Source organism: Psammomys obesus, unplaced genomic scaffold (genome assembly GCF_907164565.1).
Source record: "Psammomys obesus unplaced genomic scaffold, mPsaObe1.curated_primary_1811, whole genome shotgun sequence".
Taxonomy (NCBI): Eukaryota; Metazoa; Chordata; class Mammalia; order Rodentia; family Muridae; genus Psammomys; species Psammomys obesus.
This window is the reverse complement of record NW_026590767.1, coordinates 3,942,504-3,959,834: the sequence shown is the minus strand read 5'-3', so window position 1 is coordinate 3,959,834 and position 17,331 is coordinate 3,942,504. Positions and strand designations below refer to the sequence as shown.

Below are 17,331 nucleotides of genomic sequence, written 5' to 3'. Positions count from 1 at the left end.
AATAAAGAAATTGTGTAATTTTATAATAAAAATGTATTAATAAATATATATAAATAAATAAGCAGGACACTGCCGATGCATGAGACACTCTCAATGGCTAAGCAAGCCCAATCATCACAGGGAGACTCAGCAACTAAATCATAAACCTCAGACCCAGCTGTCTGTAGTCTCTAGGCGCTATGCCTCGCAAAGGTTGGGGAGAGTGGAAAAAAGGAGGAGAGGAGCCAGGGTGAGGCCAGTTGTAACCCCAATGGCTGCAAAGGTTCTGAGCACACTGCCCAAAGGGGCATGAACAAAGTCAGCCCAATTCCCTGGCCACAGAACTAGGACGGGCGGAAGCTTCACATCTTTACCCTCGCTCCACACGGATTCACATCTGCCTCGAAGTCCAGGCTCTGCATGGAGGGCCACTCTGCGTCACTTCCATCACACAGTTAGGGACAGGGCTTTCTTCCTTAGGGCCAGCTATAGAAAAGCCATAGATGTCCATACACTGTTTGTTTGGAAAACAGAACAAAACAAGAAGGCAGTCGCCCTGGCAAGGTCCAGAGAAGGGCAGGTGAATGAAGCAGCCATGGGCACTGACCTGAACTTCCCCGTCCGCACCTGCAGCGCTCTCATTCCACACTGCTGGGCACCGCCAACGTCACCCACGATGTCATCGCCAATCATGATGGCCTGTCAGAAGTGAAATATGTCGGAAGTTATGTCAGGAAAGTTTTATTCCTGGGTTTTTCATATCTTTCTTTCTTTCTTTTTTCTTGACATAATAAACTGCTTGATTTGATGTTTAAAGCCACTAGCGTCCAAATTAAACAACATAATATTGTCATTGTATTGATTTAAAGTCAGCCCACCTTGAATATATCTCCTGCTGCCTCCCCTGGGCCATGACCAGTATATTTTTATTCAGTGTGAAATCAATCAGCCGCTGTCAAAGTGATTTGGTGCCTTGAGGACATGAGGAGCACCCACCCCCACGGAGCAGGCCGTATCTTACCTGATGCTAAATACTCTGGGACTAGGTGACTGCACTGTGAAAACCAATTCTGGTAAAGTCTTCACAGCCCTCAGTTCAAAAGGTTTGCTTTCAATTGTGAAGAGACTACTTATAAAAATCAAAATTGAAACACACACACAGACACCACACACACCCTATGCTACTGGATAGGGTTTCAGAAGCAGTCTGTGAGGTACGTTCCTCCTCCCTCCTGAAACAACCCCCCAGACTAGGCAAACTCTCAGAACCAACGGTTCTCAAGGCAATGGGCATCAGTCAAGAAGGGATGTGTCTTTTGAGGCACAAGTAGCAACTGAGGTGGCTCCATGGCTAGCCCGGCCTCCTGCCTTCATTCAGTGTTCTCACAGTGCAGGTGTAGGAGGGATGTAACGACTGGGCTGTGTCCTCCCAAGCCAGCAAGGCCTAAAGTCAGGTGTGAGTACATAGAAAGGGCTCTTGTGGAGGTAACTTAGATTCCATGAGGTCAAGGGTGGAGCAATTCTGACCCAGTGTGACTGGGGTCCTTACTGGAGGATAAAGAGACCCCATAGCCGTCTCCATACAAGCGCAGCAAAGGCCACGTGAGGACACAGCAGAACTGCAGAGCCACTGTGGTTTGGATATGGTTCGAAGGCGTCTCCCAAAGGTATGTGTGCTGGAGGTTTGGTCTCCAGTGTGACAGTATTAACGGTGTCATCTGTAATAGACGCAGCTAGAAACCATTACATTAAGGAAAACAAACCAAACTTGGAAAGGCAAACAGAGAACGTGTCCTCTCATAAGCAGAATCTGAAGTTGAAAACGTGTGTGTGCGCGTGTGTGCATTTACATACATGTATGGCTATAGGTCCTGACACTGGAAAGGGAATCATGTAGAGGGAGAAACAGATGGAAGGGTGGTGGGAAATAGAAATGGTAATGGAATTCACGGACAGGAAGGCAGACGGGGACTGCCTGGCAAAGAAGGGAACCAGTTGGGAGGCAAAGGGGTGCCAAGTTCCAGTCCACACTGGAAAATTCTCAGTGGTTTTCTCTGATCTCTAGAGAGTGGAAATTGCCTTCTTGGGACTTTTTTGGCTGGCAATTGTTGGTGTGGCCCATGGAGACAGTATCAGGAAAAAGACGTATCCCCTCGTGGAAGTGATGTCACTCTTGGAAGACCATCTGCGGGATGGGTGCTTTGGACAATGACATGATGCCAGCATAGAGCAGAGCCCCAGGAAATGGAGACGAGGGTGGCAGGGAGCTGGGACTAGACATGGGCAGCCAGTGGGATGTGCAGTGAAGCCTGTCTGGGCCAGCTTGTGGGCTCCGCATACCAAAATGCTCTCGGGACCCCAGGGAATTTACAGATTTACCATCAGTGAAGGGCAATAATCACCCCAAAGAGGAGCAATTATTACCAAATCATTTAGGATTTAAAAAATCATTGGCAAGAAGATGGAGGTCAAGAGGTGGGCTGTCAGGGGAAATAAAAATAAAAAGAAGAAGAAAAAAAAAACAACCTCTACCTGTCAGGCCTGGCGCTTACTCCTTTCTGACTATGATGTGATAGAGTGGAGACAGACATTCAAAACCGAATGGCTGGACTCGAGGAGAACCCAGAAATGCAGAGAGCTGCAGAAGGCTGCCCATCCAAAAAGGGCAGGTTTTGTGGTTTGATTTGTAAAGCACACTCTGGGGCTAGTATGTAGATCGGTCAGTAGAGCACTTGTCTAGAGTATAGGAAGACCTACATTCAATCCCCCAGCACCACACAAAACAGGCGAGGTAGTGCATGCCTGAGATCCTGGAATTTGGGAGGTAGAGCAAGAGTAGCAAGTTCATGGTCATCGTTGGCTATATAGTGAGGTAGAAGCCAGTCTGGGCTAAGAGAGGAGGTTCCTTGATCCTTCAATACCATCTGCCTGAGGGTCTCTGCCTCACCAGCCCAGGCTCTCAGAAGAATGGAGCCTGACAAGTGACATGCTTGGGGGCTTTTGGGACCTAGGGGTTCCCCAAGAAAATCTGTGTTTCGTGAGCTGTCTGCTCTCCCTGGACCCTGCTGGGCAGGGAGTGTGTCCCCATCACAGGACACAGTGGAGAGGGAGGACACACACCCCACTAGGAGAATCCTCAAGGGACATTTACACCCTCAGCTTCCAGGCACCTCAGAGACCTGAAGGTGACACTTGCTAAGCCACTTCTACCATGGCCTAACATATTTGTAAGGATAAACACTAACATGGCAAAAAGCAAGGATCGCTGATCTTTTTTTTTTCCTTTTTAATGTAGATGGGTGTTTTGCCTGCATGAATGTCTGTGTGTCACCATGCCTTGTGTCCCTGGACACCTGAAGGTGTTGGATCCCCTGGAACTAGAGTTACAGCCAGTTGGGAGCCACCATATGGGTGATGGGAATTGAACCTGTGTCTTCTAGAAAAGCAGGCAGTGCTCTTAACCACTGAGCCACGTGTTTAGCACTGGATCCTTAATATTTTAAAGGAAAAAAAAAATGGGTCAGGGATGTGCTTAGTTAGGAAAGTACCTGCCTAGTATACAGAAGCTCTGACTTCTGTCCCCAGCACTGGATAAACCAAGCATGGTGACATACCCTTGTAATCCCAGAACCTGGAAGGTGGAAGCTGGGTGTGATGGCATACTTTAATCCCAGCAACTGCAAGGCAGAGGCAGGTGGATCTCAAAGAGCCTGGTCTACACAGGGAATTCTGAGCCAGCTGGGACTATATAGTGAAACTCTGCCTCAAAAACAAACAAACAAACAAACAAACAAACAACAAGCAAGCAAAAAATAATGGTGTCGGTAAAGATGTGCAGAGGTGGGCAACCTGACACGACCCTTACAAACCAGGATAAATGATGTACACTACAACCTCGCTTCTCGTATCCAGAAAATAATAACGAAGATACAAAACTATGCACACACAAAGGTGTGTAACCAGGGTTATACATAAGAGGAAATGAGGAAGAAGCCCAATCCCCAATAACAGGGGAATGATTACAGATAGGTACACAGACAGATAGACAGACAGATGTAGACAGATATACAGAGATATCTACATATATATATATATATATATATATATATATATACACATGTACATATGGTGAAATACTACATAGTCACAAAAATTACATCACAAAACTGCTTAAATAAGCAAAAAGGAAAGTTTTCTCAACAGAATATTAAGGGAGGATAGTTTCAATAGCAGATAGAGGATTATTTTCATTTTGTGTGGGAAAAATTAGAAAGGCAAAGCATAAATTGTGTTATTCTAGGATAGTGGAATGACAGAGGTTCCCCCCCCTTGGTACTTCTCTGAAATGTCTGATCTCTTTGATAAACAGGACTTTTTTTTTTCTTCTTACATGTTCCTGTGTGACTTTATGTGCATCATGTGTGTGCAGGAGCTTAAGGAGTCCAGAAGAGGGCTCAGATCCCCTGGAACTGGAGTTCCAGGAGGCTGTGAGTCACTGGGTGGGTGCTGGGAACCAAACCTGGGTCCTGTGCAAGAGCTGTATCTGCTCCTGGCTTTTGCTCTCCTGGCTTTATAAACACACACACACACACACACACACACACACACTCCTAATCCCAGTCAGAGGGCAGAGTACAACATCCCCAGAGAAAATGAGCACAGCAAGGAGGCTTCCATGTAAATACGTAAAGTCATGGCTGCAGGGAAATAGATATGGTCCTTGACTGAAGCCACTCCCACCAGAAGCACAGAATCCCCCAACCTTGGATGACTGACCTTCGAAACAGGAATAGTGTAGGGCACAGTCCATTTCTTACACCCAGTCTCCTGTGGACAGCCAACAAGCCTGGCCCTCAACTGCTCTTTTATTTTTTAAACACTTTTTATTATTTTATGGTGGGCACTGGGCATGAACATGATACTGTGTATATATGGAGGTCAAAGAGCAACTCGAAGACATGAGCTATCTCCTTCCATCGTGCACCAGGGATCAAACTCATATCATCAGTGCTTTTATGACGGGGTCCATCACCAGCCCTCAATTACTTTTCCGTGTGTGTGTGTGTGTGTGTGTGTGTGTGTGTGTGTGTGTGTGTGAGGGTGTGTGATGGGGGTTGGTGCAGGAAGTTCTCTCCCACTTTTATGTGGGTTCTGGGGCTTGAAGTCAGGTCCTGATGATTGTATACCAAAGCGCTTTCCCCCACTGAGCCATCTTGAGAGCCTGGTTCTAGGCTTTTCTGAGCCTGTGCCCACAGTACTGTGGTTCTCCCCAGGACAATCTCTGGAGACATTTGAGACTTCGCCACATGTGAACGAGGGTGGTGCTACCATGCCCAGCAGGTGGAGGCCAGGGAGGCTGCAATACATCGCCAGTGCACAGTGAGCTTCCACCACAGCCTGTGGTATTCCGAGAAGTCTTCTCCAGACTTCTGGACCCTAGAAAGAGCCTAATTACCTCTAAGGGGGTTGACTTTCCAATCATGCAGGGTAACTCCCGCCTTCTGCTGGTTCTAGGCTGTTTGGGAAAGATCAGGTGGAAATTGGATTGGCGGCTGTCACCGCTGGAGCTCAGACTCAAAACATCTCTGCAGAGCCATTACCAAGGGAATGGCAGTGATGACTGTATTGATTAGGGCCGCTCAAAACAGTCAAGCTGTGCCACGACCTGGCACCCGAGCAACCTGCAGCCCTGTCACAAGCCATTTTCATCATCAACAACAACAACAAAATACAGAAACAGGGATTATTACTTGTGGGTGCATACGGTTAAGTGAAATTGTCTTATAATGTGTACACATCCCAAGATTCAAAAAACTCTAGCAAGCATTTCAGCAAAATGGCAGGCTGAGGCCAGGACAGAATGACAATGAAGAAGACACACAGCTAATGACGAGTGAGAATTTTGGATTCTTTTAAAAAACACAGCAAGGTTATAAAAATATGTTTTCATTTTAATCCCAGGTGTAGGGAGATGCAGCTGCTTTGCTGCAGATGACTATGATTTGCCTCATGCTCAGCCAGGGGCCATGATTTTTCCGGCTGCAGACAGTTTCTGCGAGTTTTTGATGCTTGGAATTCTGGAAACATTTCAGAGGATATATAAATGTTAGGGCCCTAGTGGGTGGGTTGCTGGTTGGGGGTTGGATGTTGTTGGTTGCGGTTTGTAAGTAGCCGTGTACAAAGAAGAAGAAATTAGATATCCTGATGGCAAAGATCAAAGTTGCCCCAAGGAGCTGGACACCCCTCATCAGCAGGAAGTAATCAAATAATGACCCCTTTCTCCTCTACCTTTTTTTTTTTCTTGCTCCTATCTAGTATTAGGGGGTTGAAAAGGAAGAAGAACAGGGTTGGAGGAAGGTAGAAGAAAAAAGAACCCACCAAGTAGCATAGGAGCAACGCACTTAAATTTAGACATTGGGCCGCCAAGTGCACAAGTACACGTGCGTGTGCACCACAGCACATGTATGGAGGGGAGGGAATGAGTTCCAGGAGTCAGTTCTCTCCTTCTGCCCTGGGGGCTGCACAGAGGCTTGGCTCTATGTGATTTGACCCGCGAAGTTGTGCCAGCCTGAGCTCTACAACGTTTTTACCACCTGCAGGAGAGCAGGTTCTCATGAAGTGACAGTCCTGACGTACCCATGCCTCAACCTCTGGCAACCACTAGCCCACCCTCTCTGCCTCTGTGGGCGTGCCTGCTGTAGACAAGTGCTAGAGCTCCATGCCTGGTTCTGCACCTTAGCTTCCTGTCGAGGTTCTTCCCTCCTCTTTACGACTCAGTGATATTTCACTGTACAAACAGGACACACACGGCTGACCCATTCACAGGGGACAGGCCGGCGTCTGAGTTCAGTTTGACCTTTTAGTTATTGGGAATACAGCTGCCGTGAACAACGCTTAGTGGTTTTAGGGAAGTGTTTGTTTCTGTGGTGCTGGGATTCAAACCCAGGGCGTCACGTTTGTGAGGCAAGTACTCAAGTACTGAGCTACCCTCGGACCCTGCAAGGTTTGGTTACTGTCATCGTCTGCATGCTTGCCCCAGTTCACCTGGCTCTACACCTGGAAGCGCAGTCGCCTGGGCAGACAGCTGACTTGTTTAATGCTGAAGACTCTCCAAAGGCTCCCTCAAAGCAGTGATGCTCCCTCACGGTCCTGCCAGCAGAGCACGGGGCCCCAGACTCTCCACATGAACACTGCAGTTTTCTGCTACGTCTCTCTTTTGGCGGCCGTATTAGAGGATGTTTTGTGACGTGTAGTCCTAAAAAGCCAGGAGACTGGCCACCTTTCTATGTACTCTCTGGTCACTGCCTGGGGTTTTACGGCTTTGCGGTTGTGCTAAAATGCCATGTTTTAAAGAAAAATTTTATCACGAAAACATACAATCGGTCTGAGATTTGCTTTAAAACATGATAGTAAAGCTGGGCGGTGTTGGCGCTCACTATGCCTTTAATCCCAGCAATCAGGAGGCAGAGGCCCACCTGGTCTACAGAGTGAGTTCCAGGGCAGCCAGGCTTACACAGAAAACCCTGACTCAAAAAAACAAAAACAAACCCCAAACCCCAAACCAAAACCAAAACCAAACAACCAACCAAAAACCCGCACAAAACATGATAGTAAAAAAAAAAAAAATCAGTTCTGGGACTAGGGAAATGGATGGCTCAGTTGGGAAAGAGCTTGCTGTGCAAGTGTGAGGCCTTGAGTTCTGATCCCCAGGCCCACGGGAAGGTGTGCACAGCAGCACACACCTGTAACCCCAGTGTTCCCAGGGGAGGTAGAGACAGGAGACTCCCCGGAAGCTCACTGGTTAGCCAGCCTGGCACATGCAGTGGCAAGCAAGAGGGGCCCCGTCTCAAACAGAGGGCAACACAAGCACTAACACCCAAGGTTGCCCTCTGCCCTCCACGTGCACTGTGGCACATGTGCACCTGTGATTTACATCCCAGCGAATGCGTGTGCATGTCCATGTGCACAGAAAACAAGAAAGGAAAGCATTCATTTTTTAAGAGGAAAAAAAACATTCTAAGAGGGGAATTTGTGATCTGATTGTTGGGGCAAGTAACTGTCTCACTCCTCACAGTGAGAAAAGTTCTGGCCCAGCAAGAGGGCTCAGCTGGTAATGGCACCTGCTGCTGATCCTGAAGATCTGAGTTCGATTCCTGGAACCCTCACAGTGGAAAGCGAGCATGAACTCACACAAGCCCACACCCTAAAATAAGTAAATGTCATCTTAAAACTGTAAAGAAGAAAGGAAATTCTACACCTACCTGGTAGGCTTCCAGACCTATGGATTGTAGGGCAGACCTGAAGAACTCAGGGGAGGGTTTCCCCACCACTTCAGCCTCGATCCCACAGGCATACTGGAAAAGAGAGGACACAGCATGGGCTTAAAATCAGGATCAGCAGCCTGACCACACATAGAAAGACTAGCTCCTGATTCCCAGGGACCTTCACAAAGCAGGATGCTGCGGGCCTCAAAAACACATCACAGGCCAGAGTGTCACAGCTCTGCAACATGAGGCCATTCAGAATGCTGAGGACAACTACTTCCAGCTCTGCCAAACACTCCAAGACTGCCCACAGCAAGTGGCATACCAGGCCTGGCAAAGCCACGGCCTCCCAGGGGACAAGAGACCATGGCTGTCACCTGCCTGTTCAACTACAATCCCATCTCTTGCCACTCCCTGCTGCCCACCTCCAGGCAGATCCTAGGCTCTCCTGAGGGGGTCCAGGATTCAACCCACCCACCTGGGCACAGGTGGGCAGGGGCTGCTACCACTATAGAAATGGGATGTGGCAGGAATCTAGGCAAAGGTGACTGATAGTCCACAGGGGTCTGGCCATAGTCACAGATGACTTTGTAACCTACAAGGTCATCTCAGAAAGGAGGCCAAAGAGGACACATCAAGCCTGAAGTGTTAACAGGGCCAGGAAGGAGGCAGGTGATCTGCACAGATACCGTGAGTCAGAGAAGAGTGGCAAAGGGCATGCTGGGGAGAGAGCACCAGGATGTTGGCCAGGGTGTTGGGTTGGGTGGGAGAATGACACACATGATGACTTTGTGATGACCCAGGCAATGGACCTGGAGGAGGAGGAGGTATGTGGCCAGAAGCCCCACACAGGAGGCCCCAGTCAGAAACAAGAAAGGCTACTTTCTCCTCCAGAAAGCCTGAAGAGGGCATGGGACAGAATGAGGCAGGTACCTCGAGAGCCTTCATGTAGCATCCAACATCCAACATCAGGCCAGAGGTCTCCTTGTAGTAGCGCCTGCAAGAGAGCAGAAGGGAAGGTGTGAACAGAGAGCCACAGGTGCAGGTCAGCTCCAACGCCATGCTGAGAGTGACCGATGGAGGCCACATGGCAGAACCAGAGGGCTGGCAGCACCAGCACACCATGAGTCATTCAGCCAGCAGCCCCCTACCACAATGATTAACCAGGGACCTAAGGTGGGCAGATGGATCCAGTTACTACCACAGAGGAAGACAAGTGACCCGTGTTCTGGGAGGGGACGGCAGGCCTCCAGAGCATGTGCTGCACTCCCTAAATGCTAATAATTAACCCCTAACTGCTGCCTGAGGAGGGAACTCCATTAGTTCCACAGCAGCCTGCCACATCTCCTGTTGCCTGGGGTCAGGCAAGGGGCCAGGTTTCACGGGCACCAGCTGCTTCCATGAGACAAGAATGTCTTCCCAACCTTACTGAGACGGTGCAGGCCCAGCTCCTGGGAGTCTTCCTCTGTGTAGTCTCACTGCTCTTCCAAGTACCCACAGCCCACCTCACATCAGAGCAAGGCCTTGGGTCCTGACTACTAAGTCATTCATACTTGGGGCTCTCTGAGCAAAGCCATGTGACTGTAAGGGGGCAAGAAGGTGGCTTATCGATCATGCTCCAGGGATGAGTTTCACCGAAACCCAGGAGTGGTACACGGGTGGGTATTCTAAATTTGGCATTATTAAGGGGGCTGACGATCTCCAACAGTTTTCCCTTCCTTCTCTGTCCAGCAGGGGACATTAATTCTGCAGAGAGGACCACAGAAAAGAGGGGTGCAGGCTGACTTCAACACTACAGCTCTTTTTCTGCTTCCCAACAATGACTTTGGTCTACGTAAGCCTTTAGACCTCAGCTTCCTCACCTGTAAAATGGTCAAAACAAACTTATCACCCGTATCTAGGGCTGTTGTGAAGCTTGCACAAAGTAACACACTTGGAGTTCCTTATGTGATGCCCAGAACACAAGAAGCACTCAAGGAAAGACTGGAGAACGCTACTGTCCATAGCTGTTCGCTGGAGCTGACACACAGGCCCGGAGACAGGAGCTCCCAGGGGGCCGAGGCACGGGGATTGTGAATTCTAGGCCAGCCAGGGATACACAGCCAATCCCATCTGAAGAATTTCTTTTCTTTTTCTTCTTTTCATGTGTCTGTGTCAGGACACAGTCCAAGAATGGAGCCATGTGAGGAGAATTCTGAGTTCTTGTGAGGAAACTCCAAGAAAACAAAACAAGAGTCTTATGGCCTCAGTTTCTTCAAAATGCAGAATTGTTCTGGGGATGTGTTTTTTGCTCCTCCCAGGGATAGCAGATAAGAGTGAGTTTGCTTCAGATCACTCATTATTGCTTGTTGCTGTTATTCAATTAAATGTTTAAATTATTCTTGATATGCTTTTATGAAAAAAAAAAAAAAACCTAACCGTTGTCACATGCAGTTTGTCCTAGTGATTGTATACAGCTTGAACTCCTGAGAACGTTACTCACATGACTTCTCTTACCCCTCAGAGTATAAATTGTCTGATGCTCTGAATAAAGCTGGCTTTAGCATGAGACTTTAGGTAGTCTTATTTATCAGCTCCATTACCCGAGGTCCCATGGCCTGCCTCCAGAGCGGTGACATGCATGTGTGTGGTGTGTGCCAGGAGCATCAGGAACATCTTAGGCCATTCCTTTACCTTATTTTGTGTAGGAAATGGTCCCTCAATCAAACCTGGGGCTTATTGCTACAGCTAGTCTTGCAAGCCAGCTTGCTCTTGGAATCCCCTGTCTCTACAAGGCTGGAAGTACAGGCAATCTGCCTCACCCGGCTGGCCTTTAGGTTCTGGGAATCCAAACTCCAGCCCTCTTGCTGGCACACCAACAGCTTTAACCACTAAGCTGTCTCCAAAGCCCTAATGAAATTTTCTTGAAACGTTTCCTGGGGCTGATGAGGTGGCTCAGTGGGTAGAACACTTGCCTCAGAAGCAGGAGGGCCTTCAGATCCCCAGAACCCCATGGAACCAGGTGTGGAACCATGTGTCTGTAATCCCAGCTCTCCTGTGCCAGATGAGAGGGGGAGATAGGAAAAGCCCCAGAAGCTAGCCCGGCGAACACAGAGGCAAACAACAAGTGGACGGTGTCTCAAACAAGGTGGAAGGTGAACAGCAATGCCTGAGGTTGTCCTCTGACTTCTACACGCACACCCTGGCATGAGCATGCCTATACTTATAAACACATCCTGGCATGAGCATGCCTACACTTATAAACACATCCTGGCATGAGCATGCCGACACTTACAAACTCTCTCTCTCTCTCTCTCTCTCTCACTATATTTGCTTTCTTTTCTCTATTTTTACAATGAACTATAATGACTACTTCCTTAGGCAGGAACAGTTTCCAAGAACTGGAGACTGAGAAACACAATTTGGCCAACAGAGGGAGACACTGGCTGGGCCTGTGCGGTTTGGATGGCAGGTGCTTCTCTGTCCAGGACTCTCTGCAGGGCTCAGGGACAAGCCCAGACCTGGCATGTGTCCCTGGACTCCCAGTGCAGAGCGGTCGTAAACAGACCCGCAGAGAAAGTGTAGGAACAAACGAGGTGAGCCGCATGAATAAGTGACATAGTAAGAGGCGTCCCTCAGAAGAGACAATTAAGCTGTGTCCTGCGGGGGAGCAGGTCACTCTGAGGGGGAGGAGTGTGAAGGCCCAGGGAGCACTTTGAGCTCACCAGAGCACCAGAGCATGGCGGACCACTTCCAAGTCCACAGTTGGGCCACTTTTCTTGGAAAGGGGCCATCAGGAGACTCCCAGAGGTTACAGCCCTTGTTCCAATGAGTGGCCTGAGGAAGGCCCCTGAAGAGGATTATCAGGGTCTTCCAAAGGAAGGGTGAGTAGAAGTGGGTTGAGCAGAGGACAGCAGGGGACAGACCTAACTTGGCTTAGAAGGTGCTCCCTAGGAGGCAGACAGAAACTTCCAAAACAAAACTAACAGAGGCAGCAGTTTGCAGCTGAGGATTCTGGGGGTTTCCAGGCTGCCCCGGGGAAAGCTGGACCTGGAGACAGGGTGGATGGGAAATCTCACCCCTAAGGAGTCATGGAAACAGAGCTCTGCTGGCCTCGGATCTAGAGGTTTATTAAGAAGAACTTCAGGGTATTTAGACTCATTAGGTGACTTGAAATACACAGCCAAAGCCTGAGCTTCTGAGCCAGAGAAAATGGATTCTCGGAAATCAAAATGAAAACTTTTAATCCATGCCCCACCTCTCTCAACAACAGAAGCTTGTTTTTGAAACAGGCTCCCACTACGCAGCCTGTATTTCTTACTCACTCAGGAAAACAAAATTCCACCTGAAGCCAACCACTGGCGGTAAATACTGTTCCCTTCAAGAGGAACGGCAGACAGGCATCTTGATTTATGTCCCTTCACTATCAACTGGATGTAGTTTTCCTTCCTTTCGGGCACTGTGGGGCCCGCTTCATGCCTGGCAGGGCCCTGGGCCCTCCGACTGCCGAGGGCCACTGTGGCTCCTGGGAGAAGCGGGCCAGGGGAGCAGTCAGATCTGATTTTATGCTTCGTTCTCCTGCCGCTTCCGATTCCTCGGTGCAGCCTCCCTGCAAAATGACCACTTGACCTCTCCCAGAAGAGCCATTAACCTCCACAGTCTGTGGAGTAAACAGCTTAATTTTCTGATGGCGGCATGACAGGAGAAATTACAAAGCCAATTCCCTCTCTCCGTCCACACAGATGCCAAATGTAAATCACTCCATTTTGAGGAGAGGGGTATCCGGCCTCCCAGCACCCTCAGGAAGGCCGCCCCAGCCTTCCTGACAGGAGCTCTTCCCGGGCCTTTGGGTTGCTTGTGGGAGCTGTTGAGACTGTTCTTTGGGTTTCAAACAGCCCGCCCTTCGCCCAAATCAGAATTTGGAGGGCTGGAGGCCCCAAGCATATCAAATCAACCCTCACTACTGCTGAGTCTGCCAAAAGTCTCACTCAGCCAAGAGCAAGCAACTCCTGTTTTCACCTTTTTATTTTTCTTAACCAATGTATTTATTCAAGCCATTACTCATAATCTGGAATAACCTCTAGCAATGATGAGACTACATCGAAGAAAATGTGTTGATATAAATGACCTATCATACTGCTTTTACATTACGCACATTTTCTAGGCAGGTTCGCCAATTCAAATTTCTAAGGGCAGGGCTCCGGTCAGTGAGTTAAGTAGGCCAAGAATACCTAGATCGATGGGCATGACGGCCCAGTCACTAAAACACTGGGTGGAAATGCTTCCAGCAGTAAACCCTGATGCCTACCAACCTGGGCAGGACCTCCAAAGCCCCGTGCAACCTCAAGCATGTGAGATTCTGAACTCCCGGCCAGCCTAGACATGCACAGCCTTCTGGAACTTGGCTCACAAGATAGATAACTGTGTCACAGAGATATCTGGTCACTGGGTACAAAGTCATTCACAAACTGCTGTTTGGTGACCCTAAGAAATAGGCCCAGGGAGCTGGAGAGATAGCTCAGTGCTTAAAACTTTTGCTATCCAAGTGTGAGGACGGCAGTTAAGGTCCCCGGCTCACATAAATACCTGATGGACATGGTAGCCCACCTATAATTCCAGCCTTGGAAGGCGGAGACAAAGGACCCCACAAAAGGCTAGCTAGGGAGAACGGGTCATACCTCTGATCAGTGTTTGATTGAGCGGCCTCACTGAATAAGGTGGAGATGGATGGAGGATGATATTCCTGACAACAACCTTGGACGTCCATGCACACGCACGCACACACACACACACATACATACGTGAAAACAGAAAGAAAGAAAACCGCAGCTGACAAAACAAGGTCAAGCCTGACTCCCGTATTAGTCCCTCTTCTTGTTGCTGTGACCAAGTATGTTACAACTTAAGAACAGAGGGGAATGCAAGCTCAGTCCAAGGGTGCAGAACACCACCGGGGAAGACATGGTGGCAAAAGCATGACACAGCTGGGCCACATTGTATCCATAACCAGGAAGCAGAGAGAGGTGAATGCTGGTACCAAGTCAGCATCCTCCTTTTCATGTTGTTCTTTTTTTTTTTTTTAATGATTTACATATTTATTTTATATATTTGAGTACTCTATCTGCATGTATACCTGCACACCAGAAGAGGGCATCAGATCCCAGTATAAATGGTTGTGAGCCACCATGTGGGGCTGAGAATTGAACGCAGGACCTCTGGAAGAGTAGCCAGCGCTCTTAACCATTGAGTCACTTCTCCAGCACCTCTCCTTTTCATTTACTCCAGGACATTAGAACATGGGATGCTGGCCACATTTAGGGTGTGTCTTCCCGCTTCAGTTAAACCCCTCTACAAATATTCTCACAAATACATCGAGAAGTGTGTATCCTAGGTGATTCTAAACCCAGTCGTGTTCACAGCATCTGATGAATGCATGCACCTGTAAGCACTCATCTGAGGACGTATACCCAAACGTTGATGTTTATGCTGTGCAGTGAGGCTGCAAAAACCTTTTATTTTCTTCTTCAGCTCTGTGATTTCTAAGTTTCTTCAGTGGGCATGTGTTATCTCAGTGTTAAAGAAAGATAATAACAAGGCCGGAGATATAGCTCAGTGGTCCAGCCTTGCCTGGCATGTACAAGGCCTTGAGTTCAATGCACAGTACTGAAGGTGAGGGAGGGAAAATGCCTTGTTGGCTACGATGGCACATGCCTATAATTCCAGAAGTCAGGAGGTAGAGGCAAGGGAATCAGAAGTCGAAAACGAACCTCAACTATACAGGACATAACTAGCTTCAGGCCAGCCTAGGGGTATGCTAGGCCCCATTTCAAACAAAACAAAACAAAACAGGGCTGGAAAGATAGCTCAGCAGCTCCTTCAGAGCACTTGTTCTTACAGAGGACCTGGGTTTAGTTCTGAGAACCCACATGGTAGCTCACAACCAGCCAGGATGCCTCTTCCGAGGACTCTGACGCCTTCTCACCTCTATGGAGAGCAGGCACATCTGTGGTGCACACATATGTGTGTAGGTAAGACATTGATAGACATTTTTTTAAACTATTATTGTTATTTATTTTCTTTATTTTATGTAGATGAGCGCTCTATCTGCTGTACACCTGCTCTCTAGATGAGGGCACCAGATCTCACTATAGATGGTTGTGAGCCATCATGTGGTTGCTGGGAATTGAACTCAGAACCTCTGGGAGAACAGGCAGTGCCCTCAACCACTGAGCCTTCTCTCCAGCCCCATACGCCTTTTTTTTTTTTTCTTTCAAAAAGCAGTGCTGGCATATGCCTTTAATCCCAGCACTCAGGAGGCAGAGGCAGGCAGATCTCTTAGATCAAGGCCAGACAAGCCTGGTCTGCAGTGAGTTCCACGACAGCCAGGGTTACACAGAGAAACCCCGCCTCTAAATGCTGTTGAGAAGTAGTAGATCCTTAGGGAGGTGGGATCTAGTAAATAAAAGTGTGGGTTTTTTTTCTTTGAGGGGATACTGGGACTCTTCTTCTTTCTCTCTCTCTTCTCGGTCTCTGGGAAAATAAGCTGGACACTCCCACCATGATGTCCACCCTCACCACAGCCCAAAGCAAGGGGCCATGAAGTGTCTGAAACTCTGAGCCTCCCTTTCAGGTGTTTATCTCAGGTATCCGCTGGAGCGATGGAAGCTACTAGCACGGCGTTGAGGTACATGCTAGAACCACAGCCAAAGTGCAGCCAAACCCAACTCTATAGAGATAGCACTCAGCACCTGGCCCAGAGCATCCTCCCAGACCACAAGTCCATCTAGTACTACATTAAGTATCCCTAGAAACTATTCCTGACCATCTTGTGCTATGTCCTGTGCTAAGGGACCTTTGCTTCCTTTACCATAAACTTTGGACAGCTGACACCTGACCTTTGAGATCTCCTCAGGGCCTTGACATGCACTGACGCCTCCACCCATTTCCTGGCCCAAGATTCCTACATAAACTTGGTCAAATGGCTCTGGAAAGATTTTATTAAAAGGGAAAAAAAGGAGGAATGAAGAGAAAAGGATGGGAGGAGAGGACCCCTGTGTTCACTCCCACACCACCTGTCTGCATCTGTCTCTACTTGACCCCGCAGCAGAAAACCACAAAGCAAAGGACAGAGCTGCCCAGCACAATCCCCCTGCAGAGGACTCACCCTTTCCCCAGTGATATAAGCACAGGGTTTTCCAGCTCCATTAGCACTTGGAAGGCTCTGTTCATGTTCTGATAGGAAAAGCCTTCACCGGCATCCCCAATCACCACACAGTTTGGGTTGGACATGTCAATGTCACCAAATTCTGAGCGGACTCCTGGAAAGACAAGAGAGACAGACAGCCCTCAAGCCCAGAACATGGCTTACTCCCAGCTAACAGGGGCACTTTCTTTCTGTCATATTCTGCCATGCAGAATATGTACTTCAGAACAGCCTTGTGATGGTTTCAATGAAGATGGCCTCCACAGGCTCACAGGGAGGGGCACTATTAGGAGGTGTGGCCTTGATGGAGTAGGTGTGGCCTTATTGGAGAAAATGTGTCACTGGGGGTGGCTCTGAGGTTTCAAATGCTCAAGCCAGGCCCAGTGTCACTCTCTGTTCCAGCTGCCTGCTGATCCAGATGTAGAACTCTTGGCTCCTCCAGCACCATGTCTGCCTGCATGCTGCCATGCTTCCCACCATGATGATAATGGACTAAACCTCTAAACTGTAAGCCAGCCCCAGTTAAATGTTTTCCTTTATAAGTGGTGGGGCACTCCTTTAATTCCAGCACTCAGGAGGCAGAGGCAGGCAGATCTCTGTTCAAGACCAGCCTGGTCTACAGAGTGAGTTCCAGGACAGCCAGAGCTACACAGTTGGGAGTCAGGAGGTTGGACTTGCCATGGTCATAGTGTCTCTTCATAGAAATAGAAACCCTGACTAAGACAAACCTGAAGCTGGGAAACATCCAGGCATAAATACACTGTGGTATGTTCCCTACATGGCAAAGAGAAAGAATATGGTGGTACATGTAACCACATGAGCCTCTGGCTGGAGGGAGAAGCTCTACACACACACACACACACACACACATACACACACACACACACACACACACTACTTTCTGTG

The 17,331-nt window shown here is 48.5% G+C and overlaps 1 protein-coding gene across 1 annotated transcript in view; it reads right to left on the bottom strand.

Moving 5' to 3' along the window:
* The window catches only part of Lhpp (phospholysine phosphohistidine inorganic pyrophosphate phosphatase), an 89,410-nt gene that overhangs the window by 51,236 nt on the left and 20,843 nt on the right, over nucleotides 1-17,331 (bottom strand). The window contains exons 3-6 of the mRNA XM_055608983.1: nucleotides 16,387-16,540; nucleotides 9,177-9,240; nucleotides 8,241-8,333; nucleotides 587-678 (exon numbers count right to left, since the gene is read on the bottom strand). Of these exons, the coding sequence (XP_055464958.1) occupies nucleotides 587-678; nucleotides 8,241-8,333; nucleotides 9,177-9,240; nucleotides 16,387-16,540 (403 nt within the window). The remainder of the gene's footprint in view (nucleotides 1-586; nucleotides 679-8,240; nucleotides 8,334-9,176; nucleotides 9,241-16,386; nucleotides 16,541-17,331) is intronic.